Source organism: Arabidopsis thaliana, chromosome 2, assembly GCF_000001735.4.
Source record: "Arabidopsis thaliana chromosome 2, partial sequence".
NCBI lineage: Eukaryota > Viridiplantae > Streptophyta > Magnoliopsida > Brassicales > Brassicaceae > Arabidopsis > Arabidopsis thaliana.
Genome location: NC_003071.7, coordinates 3,461,829 through 3,476,868, shown reverse-complemented (window position 1 = coordinate 3,476,868; position 15,040 = coordinate 3,461,829). Strand labels below are relative to the sequence as shown.

General features: G+C 43.6%; 5 protein-coding genes, 3 non-coding genes and 4 pseudogenes across 13 annotated transcripts; 7 read left to right on the top strand and 5 right to left on the bottom strand.

Moving 5' to 3' along the window:
• Positions 1 to 23: 23 nt before the first annotated feature.
• Positions 24 to 1,873, bottom strand: AT2G07827 (uncharacterized protein; the record flags this gene model as incomplete). Of its 2 annotated transcripts, NM_001161034.1 has the most annotated exons (7): positions 24 to 190; positions 347 to 397; positions 519 to 610; positions 686 to 822; positions 970 to 1,013; positions 1,755 to 1,793; positions 1,870 to 1,873. In NM_001161034.1, the coding sequence occupies 7 exons, from the start codon at positions 1,871 to 1,873 to the stop codon at positions 24 to 26; spliced, it is 534 nt and encodes a 177-aa protein (NP_001154506.1). The 2 variants fall into 2 exon arrangements, with proteins under 2 accessions (NP_001154506.1, NP_001154507.1); NM_001161035.1 differs by lacking the exon at positions 347 to 397 and having other exon boundaries at positions 24 to 275; positions 527 to 586; positions 682 to 822.
• On the top strand, positions 591 to 713 carry AT2G07830 (uncharacterized protein; the record flags this gene model as incomplete). Its single annotated transcript, NM_001124817.1, has 1 exon — positions 591 to 713. One exon carries the CDS (start codon positions 591 to 593, stop codon positions 711 to 713), a length of 123 nt encoding a protein of 40 aa, NP_001118289.1.
• A 331-nt stretch (positions 1,874 to 2,204) lies between the features above and the next one.
• AT2G07825 (uncharacterized protein) lies at positions 2,205 to 2,587 on the top strand. The gene has a single exon (NM_001124816.2). It carries the CDS (start codon positions 2,271 to 2,273, stop codon positions 2,466 to 2,468), a length of 198 nt encoding a protein of 65 aa, NP_001118288.1. The 5' UTR covers positions 2,205 to 2,270; the 3' UTR covers positions 2,469 to 2,587.
• Positions 2,588 to 3,176: 589 nt separating this feature from the next.
• Positions 3,177 to 4,564, top strand: AT2G07734 (Alpha-L RNA-binding motif/Ribosomal protein S4 family protein; the record flags this gene model as incomplete). Its single annotated transcript, NM_126764.2, has 1 exon — positions 3,177 to 4,564. The coding sequence occupies one exon, from the start codon at positions 3,177 to 3,179 to the stop codon at positions 4,263 to 4,265; it is 1,089 nt and encodes a 362-aa protein (NP_178806.1). The 3' UTR covers positions 4,266 to 4,564.
• A 283-nt stretch (positions 4,565 to 4,847) lies between these two features.
• On the top strand, positions 4,848 to 6,587 carry AT2G07733 (annotated as a pseudogene). Its single transcript has 2 exons — positions 4,848 to 5,181; positions 6,163 to 6,587.
• Positions 6,588 to 6,710: 123 nt separating this feature from the next.
• AT2G05345 lies at positions 6,711 to 7,340 on the bottom strand. Its single transcript, NR_143726.1, has one exon. It is a non-coding gene; the product is annotated as an uncharacterized misc_RNA (transcript).
• A 629-nt stretch (positions 7,341 to 7,969) lies between these two features.
• Positions 7,970 to 8,709, top strand: AT2G07732 (Ribulose bisphosphate carboxylase large chain, catalytic domain-containing protein). The gene has a single exon (NM_001161033.2). It carries the CDS (start codon positions 8,095 to 8,097, stop codon positions 8,443 to 8,445), a length of 351 nt encoding a protein of 116 aa, NP_001154505.1. The 5' UTR covers positions 7,970 to 8,094; the 3' UTR covers positions 8,446 to 8,709.
• Positions 8,710 to 8,797: 88 nt separating this feature from the next.
• Positions 8,798 to 9,671, top strand: AT2G07731 (annotated as a pseudogene). The gene has a single exon.
• Positions 9,672 to 9,813: 142 nt separating this feature from the next.
• On the bottom strand, positions 9,814 to 10,150 carry AT2G07799 (annotated as a pseudogene). The gene has a single exon.
• A 3,842-nt stretch (positions 10,151 to 13,992) lies between these two features.
• AT2G05325 lies at positions 13,993 to 14,528 on the bottom strand. Its single transcript, NR_143725.1, has one exon. It is a non-coding gene; the product is annotated as an uncharacterized misc_RNA (transcript).
• A 189-nt stretch (positions 14,529 to 14,717) lies between these two features.
• Positions 14,718 to 14,791, bottom strand: AT2G07758. The gene has a single exon. It is a non-coding gene; the product is annotated as a tRNA-Met (tRNA).
• Positions 14,792 to 14,807: 16 nt separating this feature from the next.
• On the top strand, positions 14,808 to 14,899 carry AT2G07807 (annotated as a pseudogene). Its single transcript has one exon.
• Positions 14,900 to 15,040: the final 141 nt, after the last annotated feature.

The window sequence follows — 15,040 nt, the reverse complement described above, 5'->3', positions numbered from 1 at the left end:
GTTTGTGTTCACAACCTCTCCTTTCAGTCGAGTTTGTGTTCACAACCTCTCCTTTCAGTCGAGTTTGTGTTCATAACCTCTCCTTTCAGTCGAGTTGCTAAAGCACCTCTCCTGCTTTCTAAAGCTAAAGGGCGAGTGACTTCATACCTTTCCTCAAAGCCGCCTACCGTGCAACGAGCAACGACCTGGCCTGGGACGAAGTAAACCCTTACCAGGGTTGAGAAGCTTACTATTACTAAGCCTTTTGCCCTCCCAGATTCAGTCAGTAATGGCTTCTATGATAGAGTAATTTAGCTATAGAGTTTTCAGCTAAATAGCTCTTTCGAATACTTCCGTTCGTGCTTACCTTTGTATCTATATCTTCCCTCCCAATGAAAACGAGGAGAAGAGGTCACGTCTCAGCCCAGGAGAAAGAGAACTACTCGACTAAGAAGTCAGTGTTGGAGGTGTACTAATCCCTCTCTTCTAGCCGGAAAGACTTTCTAACCAATTCCATTAATAAGCTAAAGAGAAGTTACAGAAGTACGGAAGTGACAGAGAAGTAAACCTTCTTAGCCAAGGGCAGCGCAGCGCCTCTGATACTGAACTAGATGCCGCAAAAGCACCAACTCTGGCATCATATCCCGAAGATAGTCATTTCAGTCTGTTGGGCAGCGTTTTATAGAAGTGACGGAAGCCAACCGACTGACTTGCAGCTGCCAGTGTCCGCCTGACTTTCTTCTCTTTTACTATAGATGGGAGTCTATATTCAGCATCTAGGTTACTACACTGAAAGCCTAATAGTAGGTCTGCAAGCCTAATTCGGATTCTTTTTCTAACGTCCTACCTACAGGCGCATAGGAGCTAGTTTTCCAACCGCGGAACAATATCTTACACTTAGATTCCACCATAGTGCTAGATTAACTAGGCCTTCTCTCCACTAAACAGATTCCATCGTAGTGGATAGAAGTCTTTAGACTAAGGGCAGACCGCAAGGGCAAATCTTAGGCATTGGTTCCGAGGACGGTAGCCTACTGAGAATGAAGGAAGAGAAGCGATTTTGAAGACTTTCTAAGATATTTCCACGATCAATACCGACTTCCTTATCTTTTCTCTTGGAAGTCGAACCTTTATCTGTATGGAAAAGAGGGCTTCTACCTATACTTGGTTGAGAAAGGGCTGAATGGTCCAGGACAAGAAAAAGCCACTAAAAAGAACTGTAGGTCATACAGGGTAGTCCACTTTATCTTTATCCGTGACTCTGAGTACAAGATTTCCGGGATCAAGAAAGTCGCAAATAAATATGCTGGGCTGGACTCTTTTCTCGTATGCCCGGAAAACGTTGTTTCGATAGAACTCAGCTTGCTGCATAGCTCGTCTAAACAAAACACTCCAGATCCGCACTTCCCTTTAAATATACTCCAAAGGGACTAAGCTTGACTAAGAAGGGCTTTGCTCCGCATGAGACAAAGTTATCAAAAAGTACTTATTCCAATTTAGATAACCCTGATTAGAAACACACTTGACCGTTTTCTAGCTTGAACCAGAACAAACATTAAACGCCCGGAACAACTGTTAGAATTTCGATCGAACAAGTATTGGCATTCTGTCAGCATTTCCCCCGCGGTCAGTGATAGTTAGGAAAGGAAGAAAGAAAGGGTGATACACGAGAAGATAGGTCAGGTATATATAGCGATTGCAGATGGTGCACCAGTTTCGTATACATAGGCCCTGGTTGGTAAGGTGATGAGATCGACACATTATATGCGATCTACGTTCATAGGTTCTACCTTGAAGCTCTTCTCCTTTCCTTACTCTAACAAGTAAGCAAATAGGAATTACCTTGTGAAGCAACGTAAATTTAGTGAGTTTTGGGAGGTTAGCCTTAACACATCCAAATCTTACGAAGTCAATGCGGTAGCAGCCACTGTCCCGACCTTTTCTGTCACTCCTTCCTTTGAAAGGAGCTTCTCGCCGTTAAACTCAGCTCTTTTTCCGGCTTTACCGATTAGATCAGTTTAGACCTTACCTTGGGATTGGTTTTTTTCCTTTAAGGCTGACCCTTCTTATAGAAAACTGGCATCTAGAAAACTGGCATCCAAAGGTCCTCAACCAGGGATAAATCGACAAATCTAGGATAAAGTCCACTTGAATCGACCAAAGGGGAAGGAAGTATGAAAATCCAATTCTTTGACGGAAACTAAAGGCTAACCTACAAGCTAGCCTCGTCGAATCGACTCACTCTCCTAACCTCAAAGGGAATCTGAGAAACAAGTAGATCAAGGATTCCCATGTTGCCTATGGTGTCTTGCGAATTCCTAGGAATGTTAGGAATGGGAGAACCAGTAATCCCAGTAATCCCAGGAATAGGAGGTAAGGAGATTAGTTGGTTAGGAGGGAATCCCAGCAATATTAGCAATGAGGTGATGAGATTAGGTTTGTTTTGGTTAGGGATTAGAGGAATGGGAGAGGTAAGCCAAGTAAGGTAAGGAGTTTTTGTTTGTAGAAAGTTCCATTTCAATCTGCCTATCTGTTTGAATCAGTTTATCCCAAGGAAGTGTTTTACTCTTTAAATTGGTAGTTGGTTAAGGAATCCCAGGTTAGGAAATTAGATTAGTTGGTTCTGGAATCCCTGGAATGTTAGCAATGGGAAGAGTTCACCTTGCTCTCTCTCCTTTTAGTCGAGTAATAAATCCCTCTCGCAGAAAGCTCAAGTATGTAAACAACCTCTCCTTTTAGTCGAGTTACTAAAGTACCTCTCGCAACAAGTACTCGAGTCACAAAACTAAAGGTCGAGTCATGACTTCGCCCTCAGGTGGGAGGAGAAACTGTACAGGACATAGCTTTCCGCCTCTTTCTTTCACAAAAAAATGAACTACCAAAAACTGTAGATTTATTTTTTGAAAAGAGTTTTGTGGCCTTTTCAAAAAATAAAGAAGTGCTACTCAAAATGTGGCGGAGCTAGATCCTTACGGATCGTGGATTCAGAGTGGCGCTCGCTTTATTAAAACCGGAAAGACTTTATCGTAGAAGCGGGACTTAGAAAAGTCCTAAAATATCTTTCTGACCATGGTGTCAATAGCCCATACTTTCAGTCTTTTTTTAAAAAGACAACGTGAAGAGGAATAGATCAACAAAACAAAGAAAGGACAGGAACAGGGGTTGTTGCAGAATTGGGTTCGAGTCCCAGGGACGCAATGTGGCTGCTTAAAAAACTGATTCAACGAGATATAGATTTGTCCCCATTAAGATTTCAAACTTGTCGTCTACTTTCAGGAAATGTTCGGAACAGAGAACTGACAATAATACAACGCCGCATTCTCCGAAGATTGAGGAACAGGAAGAGATCTATTAAGAAGAGAAAGATTTATCCGAAAAAATATCTTACCAGTTATATACAATTACAAACTACACGAAAGTTGCCCCTTTTTCATGGGGATTTACCCATCACAGAGATGCACAGAGGAACAAAACGAACTTCATATATCCCTTTTCCACTCAATCCAGAAACAAGATTTGACGTTATTCCGCTTCGTCTCCATTTTCTTGAAACTATTCCTCAAGCAAGGCAGCCGATAAGTCATCGAAGGGTTTGTGTGAATAAAGGAATGGTAAGCATTACTCATTTTAAACTTTCCCACGGTGATATAATATCTTTTCAAGAAAATAACGCGATAATACGCGGTGAAGAAATAAGGAGATCTTTCTATAAAGAAATTTCAGTTGAAAAAATCATAGGCAAATTACTGCATCAACCGCTAAGAATGTGGAGAAGAAGCAAAACTGAATGGTTCCACCTACTCAAAACTAAGAGGGGATGCCGCCTACTACTAAAATCCCGGTTTTTGCAACAGTTGCGTTCTTCTATGCAAGAAGAAGACTTAGAAAGAACAAAGAAGTTTGGATCCGAAAAAGTATGCTTAGGAAGTTCCTTCGCTGAGCACAAGAGAATGAAGAGGAATTTGTTAAAATCCCTATTCTTATCGAAGAGAAGGAAGGATAAAAACCTAAATCTTCCTACTCGAACAATCAGTCCTATAGTTTACAACTCTTCTTTATCTTTATATAGTAATTCGACCTATTGCTTCGCATCCCCCCATAAGTTGACTATGAAGAGAAGAATCAAAAGGATCGAACTACCTACTCATTATTCGGAGGTTAATCATAGAACACCAAAAGCTGTGGTATCTTATGGACCTAACATAGGTCATATCCCTCACGACATAAGATTAAAAGATCCAAACCTTCCTCTTCGGAGCAGAAACGGACGTGGCCAAAACATATAAAGATCGGCGTAGTCACTCATAGGGACATCTCTATCCGGATAGAGGATAGTCTAGATCGATTCATAGATGGATTTTTTCATCTAGATAGGTATCCCGTGGATAGAGAGAAAGATAGGGATCCATCTAGATCTTGATTCACTATTTCCATTTTTTTTTACTTAGTCTTATTAATTGGGTGGGGTTCGGGGAGCATGCCCGGCATAATCAAGGCCGTCGCCCCTTCTTCGACGGGGATGGGCGGATAAATTCGGGTTCCTAGTCCGGGTGGGTGGTCCAGTTGAAGTCAGAAAGTCCGCTAGAGAACAAAAGATGTAATGAAAAGATAAGCAATAGAAGTGGCCAGGTCACCCGGCCTAGAAAACTCGCTTAGACAAAGACTCAATCAATTTTTCGGAAAGGAGGGGTAGTAGGAGTCAAGATATTGCGTATAAATATATATACGAGAGAGAGTCTCTTGAGCGGCCGAGAATCTTATGTCAAAAGGACCAAGGACGATCTTTTCGGAAAGGAGGAGTAAGTCTTCAAAGAAGATCGAGGAATAAATCGGACAATTATGCTATTCCGCCCTTTCTTTTCTACATTTTTTTATTGAGCCGAATCACTATCATTATATTATATATTCATTGTTGGTTTGGCTGCTGGTCTAGCGATCCTTCCTAGCCGTCGCCTAGAGTGCAGCCTGCCCGCTGAAGACCGTAACGTAAGTGACTCAGTGCTCCATACGGGGGAAATGAAAGCAGAATTCGTTCGGATCCTCCCACACATGTTCAATCTTTTTTTAGCGGTTTCCCCAGAGATCTTTATCATTAATGCAACCTCCATTTTGCTCATTCATGGAGTTGTATTTAGTACCTCTAAGAAATATGATTATCCGCCGTTAGCCAGTAATGTGGGTTGGCTTGGATTACTTAGTGTTGCGCGCCTAGGAGGGCAGCGCGCTTGGGGATGCAGAGGAACTATTATCGCCCAGCCCCCTACCCTAACCTAATGCGGCGCCGGATTCGGACCGCAGGGAACCGTAGCATGGGGGGGGGACGTCTAATCCTTTTGCCGCCGCAAGGCTGGCTAATCGTACGCAGCAGGCTCGAAGACCCCCTGGTTCTGGAAGGCACATGAGTCCGAACGCTATGTTGAATGTGCGACCGACACTACGTAGGTACCAGTGCAGGTGAGGCGTCGGTCGGTCCTAGAAACGGCGGCAACGGCGCGAGGAGTTAACGACCGGACGTGCTGCAACCTAGGGATCACCAGGCAGCTCTTTCGCTCTATAGGGATCGGGGGGGGCATAGCACAATTCCTCTTGGAGGGGGGTTGGTTTGCCCGGGTGACTGATCCTGCCATAATGTACTCCTACCTATAGCACCGGCAACCGAAGTAAAGCATACATAGGACGATCTTCATGCGTGAATAGCCGGGAGGAAAGAAAGGGCGGTAGATGATAATGAAAAAGGGCGCCGCGTCTGTACGGGCGGGCGGAATGGATGAGCAAAAGGTGCCATGGGGTGAGGAATATCCCGAGTCTCATGTAAGACAACTAAATGCACCCCGAGGTGCTGCCGAGGAACTGGGAGACCTTCTCGAGCACAGGATAGGCAATTGAAAGATAGAGCTAGCCTATTCGTTATGGGGAATCAATGCTCCGGGCCGAATAAAGCTTACCTCCGGCACCTGGCTTTCCCCGGCGCATATTAGCTTAGCTGTGCTTAATAGGTCGGTTTGTTTGGCTTCCTCTCTTAGCCCATTCCTAACCAGTGGAGAAAAGGTTCGCTTATGCTGGAGGGTTTTTTCCACTTAGTGATCGGTCTGCTAGTTCACGCAAATCCGAAGAAGTTATCACGGACGAGCCACATGCAGGGAAACTTGCACGTGTGGTTCTGGCCGGGCTTTCCTGAGGTATCTAATAACCTTGCTTCTGCTCGCCGCTGGCGCACCTCTCCTAACTATTGCCCATTTATTCTGGAATAATCTTTTTAGGAGGGACAATTTTACATATTTCTGCCAAATCTTTCTATTATTAAGTACGGCTGGTACCATTTCGATGTGTTTCGATTCTTCCGACCAAGAGAGGTTTGATGCTTTTGAATTCATTGTATTAATTCCACTTCCTACTCGCGGTATGCTCTTTATGATCTCGGCTCATGATTTAATTGCCATGTATTTAGCTATTGAGCCTCAAAGTTTATGTTTTTATGTAATCGCAGCATCAAAAAGAAAGTCTGAATTTTCCACGGAAGCCGGCTCGAAATATTTGATCTTAGGTGCATTTTCCTCTGGAATATTATTGTTTGGGTACGACCGGACAACTACCGATATCAATTAATATCTTTTTTTAGAATGTTGTTGTTAAATAGATAAATATCTATTTATATTGTAAACTATCGGATCGGGTATTACTTAGATGTGAAACTTTAAGACCTCATTAGTTGTGATATTGATCTTACGGGGGGGGGAACGAAATCAAAGAATATATAGACTTGTAAAGACCCTCTATGTAGTTGTCTATCTAGGGCGATCGATCTACATCTTTCTCCATAGCCCTTGGGCTGTGTCTCGATCTCCTACGCGCGAAATCAGAGGGACCTGTTTCTATGGAGATTCCCCTTGGTCTAATTCCACGCCTTATGACGAAAGGAGAGTCGGCGTGGCATCAAGTGAAGATTTAGGGAAGTAGAGATAAATTCCCTTCTGGGGTATTCCGAAGGTGTAACCTAGGCAACGAAAAGGGGCCCGATACTTCAACTAGAGGAGCGACCAGTTGGTTCACCAAACCCCTACCCAGCGTCACACGTTCTCCAGGTCCGAAGGGATCCAGTGCCCAACTACCGACTCCTCCCGGAATTTCGTTATCGGAGCCGAGCCGGGAACGGCCGTTAGTGGACACCCACTACTTTTCACCGGTTAGAGAGGCCCTCTTTAATACATTAAGAAAAGATGTTCACAGGGGCCAGAAAGACTCGGTCATAGGAACTTAGACCACCTACGCGCTGGTAAACGAAAACCACCTCGACCGGATCAGAGTGAAACAACAATGTCGAAATCAGGCCGCCCCTTGCCTTGAAAGAATTCACACGCGGCCACCTGCTTTCCCAAAAGAAGGGGAGATCCGTTGCTTACTGCTCACGGTTTTTTCGACCTATACTATAGTAAAGTCGTCCGCCTATCTTTCTTCTTTCTTTTTCTTCTATTCACATCAGATTTTAGACTTTCACCAATTAAAGGTGAAAAGGGGGAAAGAAGAGAGCTTTGGGATTCGCTCACTTCTTAATTTGGAGTTATCGAGATTCTCAATGTGGGGAGGAATAGTGCGGGAATGGCGGTTCTCAGACAAGGGAATCGTTCCTCTAAAATTGGCTAGAATGTTTCCTATCAATAGAGCTTTCACAGCAGGACCAGTGTAAACAGGTTCTAGGTCAAGCGATCCTATAGGCAAGTTTTAAAGTCGTTACCCCCGAAATGAAATAGTATTCCACATAAATTGTTAGTTATTCTCCTGCATTAGATATTTTCTAGCAATCTTAAGGTTAAGGCGAGCAATCTGTAGGTATTCCTCCGCTGCCCTTTATAGCAGGGATTCCAGTCGAGGCTTCCCCTTTCGAATGATTCAGTGCTCTCTTCAACCGGCGAGTTTAGCCTTGTCAGTGCTCTCAGAAACCAGATCAATTAGGTCTGGATCGGCTCACTTTCCCAATCGAAATGAATTCAAAACGCGAGACACGACACTCGCAACACGAGAATCAAATCGAGGATCAACCCCCTCCTATATCATTTAAGCTGTTACAGAGGGCGTTAGCTCAATTCATAGCCTTCCTTCGGGTAGGGTTAAGGCAAGATGAACAATGCGGCTAAGCGTGCAGATTGTTGGTTTGGCGCGAAGAACTATGGTAGAGCAGTTTATGAATGTCTACGTGGTGGACTTTATTTTACCAAAGATGATGAGAATGTGAACTCCCAACCATTTATGCGTTGGAGAGACCGTTTCTTATTTTGTGCCGAAGCTGTTTATAAAGCACAGGCTGAAACAGGTGGAATCAAAGGGCATTATTTGAATGCTACTCCGGGTACATGCGAAGAAATGATCAAAAGAGCTGTATTTGCCAGAGAATTGGGAGTTCCTATCGTAATGCATGACTACTTAACAGGGGGATTCACCGCAAATACTAGTTTGGCTCATTCGAGATAATGGCCTACTTCTTCACATCCACCGTGCAATGCATGCTGTTATTGATAGACAGAAGAATCATGGTTTGCACTTCCGTGTACTAGCTAAAGCTTTACGTCTATCTGGTGGAGATCATATTCACGCGGGTACAGTAGTAGGTAAACTTGAAGGAGACAGAGAGTCAACTTTGGGCTTTGTTGATTTACTGCGCGATGATTATGTTGAAAAAGATTGAAGCCGCGGTATCTTTTTCACTCAAGATTGGATCTCGCTACCATACCACAAGGCTATCTGAGTTCACAGGTTTAGTTGCATGTACCTTTTTTTGAATCGATATTTTTGTGGTGTTCAGTCTACCGCTCTGTGGGTACAAGATCGAAAAGAATGCATTAAATGGATGCATTGAGATTCCGTAAGTAACTCAGTGAGTGCTTTCTAAGAAAGAAGGGCTTGGAAGAAGAAAATGAAATAGGAACAACCGCGCTGGTCGTAATAGATCGACTTTCATGCTGAAGCAAGAACTAGCATGAAAGTTCCATTTCAGGGAAGGACGACGGTACCATGATACTTTCTGTTTTGTCGAGCCCTGCTTTGGTCTCTGGTTTGATGGTTGCACGTGCTAAAAATCCGGTACATTCCGTTTTGTTTCCCATCCCAGTCTTTCGCGACACTTCAGGTTTACTTCTTTTGTTAGGTCTCGACTTCTTCGCTATGATCTTCCCAGTAGTTCATATAGGAGCTATAGCCGTTTCATTCCTTTTCGTTGTTATGATGTTCCATATTCAAATAGCGGAGATTCACGAAGAAGTATTGCGCTATTTACCAGTGAGTGGGATTATTGGACTGATCTTTTGGTGGGAAATGTTTTTCATTTTAGATAATGAAAGCATTCCATTACTACCAACCCAAAGAAATACGACCTCTCTTAGATATACGGTTTATGCCGGAAAGGTACGAAGTTGGACTAATTTGGAAACATTGGGCAATTTACTTTATACCTACTATTCTGTCTGGTTTTTGGTTCCTAGTCTTATTTTATTAGTAGCCATGATTGGGGCTATAGTACTGACTATGCATAGGACTACTAAGGTGAAAAGACAGGATGTATTCCGACGAAATGCTATTGATTTTAGGAGGACTATAATGAGGAGGACGACTGACCCACTCACGATCTACTAAAGGGCAAGTAGCTTGATTGGTTCGAATCCAATTCGTGAGCAGATGAGAAATTGTTGCACCGTGGACTCTGATTCAGTAGCGGCAGCAAATCCTTCTCTATTCTACGATCTGATCTTGTCTGTTGAAAATCGTCCGATCTTAAATTTCCGTTCTCCCTTACAACTCCTTCTGGGTGTCTACTAGTGTCCTAGGCACCTTAATAGCTTATTCAAACAAAAGAAATGAATTGATAGAGGAAGATGAATGTGCAATTCCATTTCAATTTAATGGTTGTACTGCTACTGCTTCCTTTAGCAGCTCCGGTATCGGCATCGGCAACATTCCCAGTTGAGCTGATTCTATCACTCTCACTTGCAGCCTAGTCTGTAACAAGAACCATGGCATTCGATGCTTCCTGTACTGCTCCTGTCTAGCAGATCGTAGCGTGTCTACTATTGCTAGTGATTTAACCCCTTCCTCATATAAAGTAAGAAGTGCCACAGCTTCCTTTCCTAATTCCAATCGTGACATTGGTAATCCCGCATCTGAGATGAGTAAGACTAGGAATTTTCACTAAGCCAAATCTCTTTCAAGCGCACTAATTATATCCTATCCATTCAAGGGGCTATTGCGCTTAGGGAAGAAAGACGGAAAAGCTGTAGTACGCTTGAGTGAGTTCGCTTGATCTTTGCTAATTGGCTGACATTGTTATTGCTGTATACCGGTATAGAGTATATCTGTATATTTAATTTTCATACTTTTTTTATTTTAGTAAGATCTTATATCATCTGTTCCAAGAGCGATGGAATCCCTTAAAAAAGGGAGCCCGAGCGGCATTAAGAATAGCTTCTAAAAGGAGAACTGGCTAACGAAGCCTAGCTCGTTTAGGTCCTGCCATTCCTACCTATCTATCATTGGTCAACTCGGGAATCAGCTAGACCCGACTTTCTCTTTCAAATGAATTGATTCGCCAGTTTATGAGCTCACTAAGCCTACAGCCAACGCTATATCTCTTGCTATGGCTCTTAGCTCAGGGTGGGGGTATCTGGTCAGCACACTAAGAATGAAGTAGTACGATCGGCGGGCGTTTGAAAGAGAGCTTCAGTACAATTCTCGCTGCTTAGCGAAATGAGGTACAAAGCACCTTTCCGCTCTTTGCTTTGCGTATGCTGGTTTGGAATCTTTCTCTTGGTATGAGGTTTGAAACCCCGCAATCAAGGGACCAAGCTGCTACCTTTCCAGGAGCAACTCCTTAGCCAGCCTACCTATAATCCCTACCATAAGCTACTTCTCCTGGAGTGGAACTCTAAGCTTTCCCTCTCGCAATAAATGCTCGAGTTCCCTCTTTTATAAGAGTAATAAATTACCTTGGACCTCTCCTTTCAGTCGAGCTAGTTCTTTCTTCCCCGCTATAAGCTAACAACTGTGTTCTTACTTTCCACTTACTTTCCTGCAGTCCCATCTTATTAGACAAAGGGAACAGAAGAAAGAAATAGATATCTTTCAATGTGGGGAATACTTACCTTAGCTGTCTTTACTTTCCTTGTTTAAAAGGCATCCAATCCAATGTTTCATAACTATTTGTTTATGGGGAATCGATTGTTAGTTAGCTGTCCAATTGAAAGCAGTCCCCATGCCTTTAACCAACCGGCACCAGCAATTCAATTTAAAAATACTGCTCCTATTATCAGTCTCAGTTGCAGTTGAGGCTTCGTAGAAGGGCCGGATATACCTCTCCAGCAGGAGATTTCTTCCCGAGTCACTCTTCTTCCAGGCTTAAGGGGCAGCCAGGACATCAGAAGTAAATTCAAGACTTAACAGGATCGGTATATGGTTTTGCATCAAAGGCAATTCGCGGTGAAAAAAGTAGTCCTTCCTCCCAGAGCTGAAATAGCCGGGCTTATTCCTTCAACAGAGGTAATGATGACCCGAAGTCTTAGTGTGGCTGACAAGGGGGCTTACAAGAATGAACTGTTGAACTAGCTCGCGCGGAAAAGATATATCTGTTAGTAACTAAGAAAGTGCTAATCTCGCAGCGCAGAGTCAACTGTTAAGAAGCGGCGGAGAGAGGTGTAAATCAGCAAGCCTTCCAACAAAGGATTTCGCAGTGGAGATTAGGTGATAGGCCTGCGTTGGCACATAAAATAATTTCCAACCCGACCATTCAAGGAAATAGACAAGATTTAAGCTCCTTGCTTGGGTTCGGTTATCATTAAATGTATAGGCTGGGGTATTGAAGTGAAGATACTTGCATAAATAGAAACTTCGGGCGGTAGAAGAGAGGCCCTTTCTGATACGTCAAAAAAAGAAGCCGATTCTACGCCGTAAAGGAAGCATGTGCCCAATCACTAACCAGGAGGTGGTGTTCATCAAGCCTTCTCTCCGGACTTAACCTAGACCTTTGTCCGGCCTAAAAAACCTTTCTATCTAAGCTATAGTTCCACGGCCCCTCACTTAGAGAGCACCCCAATCCCATGTGCATCTCGATATTCTATCCAGCAAGGGGCGGTGCCAGTTACTTTTTTTCCACCATTCACTCACTCCACACTTTCTAGATATATCGGTCTATTCAACTACCCTCTTTCATTGGCGAAGTCGGAATAAAGAAATATTATTCAATTCAAGTAGAGCCTTTTCAAAAAGGTTTGACACAGAGATGCGGGCTTCCTAAGATAGGATTGAGTAGGCCTGGTAGAAGTATATTTTCCAATGGGCCGCCTGAAGTAATCCGAGTACGCAAGTTGGGTCTCAGTGACTATGCTAGAACGACCGGTGGCATAGTCAGGCTTTAGCCGAGGTGCCTATTTCTTATTCAATAACTGATAGGCTGTATAAGAAAATAGGGTTGAGGAGGGGATGCACCTATCGATCCTGGAAATGCCAGGGGCTTGAGGAAAGATGCCATGCTTGAGTCAGCGGAAATGGTTGGTGACGAAGAAAATCATAGGTAGCTTGCAAGCAGAGGAATTAATTACTTTATATCCTTTCACTTTGAAAGCACTATTATGACTAAGCAAATTCTTTCATTCCCCCTACGCCTCTGTACCCTATTCCTAGCCTAGCCTCTTACCCCGAAATGTGAGAATGAGCTCAAGTAGCCTTCGTCCACATCTCCCTAGAAAGGGGAGTCGAGTTAGACCGCTTAGTAGGACCTTCAGGCTTATCCACGCTAGAGATGGACGTTCCCACATAAAGGAATGCTTCAATTCACTCGGGTATAAAAGAAATCAATTCTGACGAAAGATAGCTATTCTTCTCTAGAAAAGGATGGTTAGAAGTTCACCGGGCGAAGTGGTGGAGTAATTAAAATTTCCAAGCATCTAGGGAGAAATCTACTTTTCTTTTAGAATAGGACTTTCCTTACTTAAGTGAAAGCGCAAGTTAGATCCTAACTGGGGGGGACCCTATAAGGTAGTAGAAGCAAGCCGAGCTGGGAGCTACTGCCTGGAGGCTGTCAATGGCAGTTCTGTCCCTCGCATGTGGCATGTTAGTAACTTACGCCGCTTTTACTTATGAATTTCTGTGTCGAGTTTTATGGTGACGTAGGCAATCTTATGCTCTTGTTTATCAATTTTAATTTTAGCCATGTTCACTTAGTTTATTATGCTATCTGAATCTATATGTACTATTGAGCTTTGCTCGTGCAGAAATGATCGATGAAATGAGCCCCGCTCCCTAACCTAACGCGGCACCGCGCGTTTCCAATAGTCATCCTAAATGAGGTACCTCATCTCATCGACGAGGCTCAGCGTGTACTGGCAAGTTATCAATCCGTAAGTCCACAAGACCTTTTCTTGTGTTTATAGAAGCAGCTGCCCCTGGAATCCACTTTATATTCAGATCACGATCTATAGACCTCTGAACTCATGCGCTTGAACCGCCCTTTCGAGGACGATTGGTGACCTGTTCGATTACCAGCTCGGAATCAACCCGCTAACGGAATCCTCTGGCTGGGTTACCTAACCTCCACTTACTCCTACCCTAAGACACCAAAAGATTCACCAGGGTTTATTTCAACTAGGGCTCTTTACACGTCAGTTTGGTTTGAGCCTACAGCTGTCTCAACTTAATGAACTCGACCTTATCTATACGCAATTCATGCCCTATCATGATGAGTCAACAATCCCAATCCCAAGCCAAGCTTTCTCACCCTATTTAGATTTAAGTGCACCGCCTGCTTTCTTTCATGTTGGAATTTCTCCTGCTGTAATATATAGAGTAGTTCCCCTTATTCTAGTTGTCTTCTTTCTATTCCTTCCGGAGAAGAAGGGTAAAAGCTAGAAAGGTAAGCATTGTCGTGTCGACGCACGCGAAAAAGGTACAAGTCCACTTCGATAGCCAAGCAATGAGGGAGTCTGAAGAGACTTCCAGTTCGCTGGACTTAGTTTTAGATACTCCAAGCCTTGTTATCTTAATTCTCTTCTGTAACAGTAACGGATTTCGATATTGAATGTACTGGTCGGTTGGGACCCTATAAGAAGACAAGCCAAGCGCTTAGCTTAGTTCGCGGCCCTTTACAAGAGTGAATACCGAAACAGACAATTCCAGATGCCACTAAACAAGTAAAGGACAACAGACAGTATTCGTGGATCGGGAAGACCTACTCTCATTCAAGGAAGCGGACCGGTTGACGACTGCAGGCTAGGGTCCCGTTGAATTTGACCTGGTAAATCCCGCCACAGAGGTCGTTTTCTACCGGGAAGGCATAGAGTCGCATTTTAGTCTGAGTCTGAGCAAACAAACACTCACTTAATCGAAAGCTAAATAATTAACTTTGGAATGGTAACGAAGATCGAAGATCGAAATCCTTCCTTCCATCGTCTGATCTCCTCCTGAGACTTCTGAGCCTCCTAGGATACTTCGTAAGCCGCAGCCACAGGATTAATATGTGGAAATGGCAAGTACACACTGTGCACCACGATCTTTACGTTGCGGATGACGTCCGACACCTTAATCCTCACATAGTTAATCCTCATCGGCGCCGAGGTCAAACCTCCACCGGCACCAGAGGTTGTGATAAGCAGCGGTTGGCCTCGTTCCAATGTCGGCGGAGCAGTCCCCACCGAATGATCATTTATTTGACTTTGACTCTTCAAATCCCATTTTTTATTTTTTCTATTGTTTGTTTGTTCTTTATGCGGGGACAGGATTCGAACCTGTAATCTTCAGGTCATGAGCCTGATGAGTTGACCAATTCCTCTACCCCGCTTCTTCTCTTCTACAAGTAGGCTTCTTTCTTCTAGAGACAAACGACCGATTGAACTACAATCACAGGAGACAAATTATTCTTCTTGTCAACCTTCTTCTCTTACGATATTTCAAAAGAAAGAAGAAGAGTCGTTGGACCAACAACCGCCAGGATAAAAGTCTTCTTTAGTCATCAGGAAGCTGATTTGAATGAAAAGTAAACATAGAATTAGGTCTCACCTGCGCTAGGGACTTTCATTGAATCAATCTC

What these genes read in the sequence shown, in the direction of transcription:
- AT2G07825 (NM_001124816.2), top strand. Translation starts at nt 2,271, where the DNA reads ATGTTGCCTATGGTGTCTTGCGAATTCCTAGGAATGTTAGGAATGGGA.
- AT2G07732 (NM_001161033.2), top strand. Translation starts at nt 8,095, where the DNA reads ATGAACAATGCGGCTAAGCGTGCAGATTGTTGGTTTGGCGCGAAGAAC.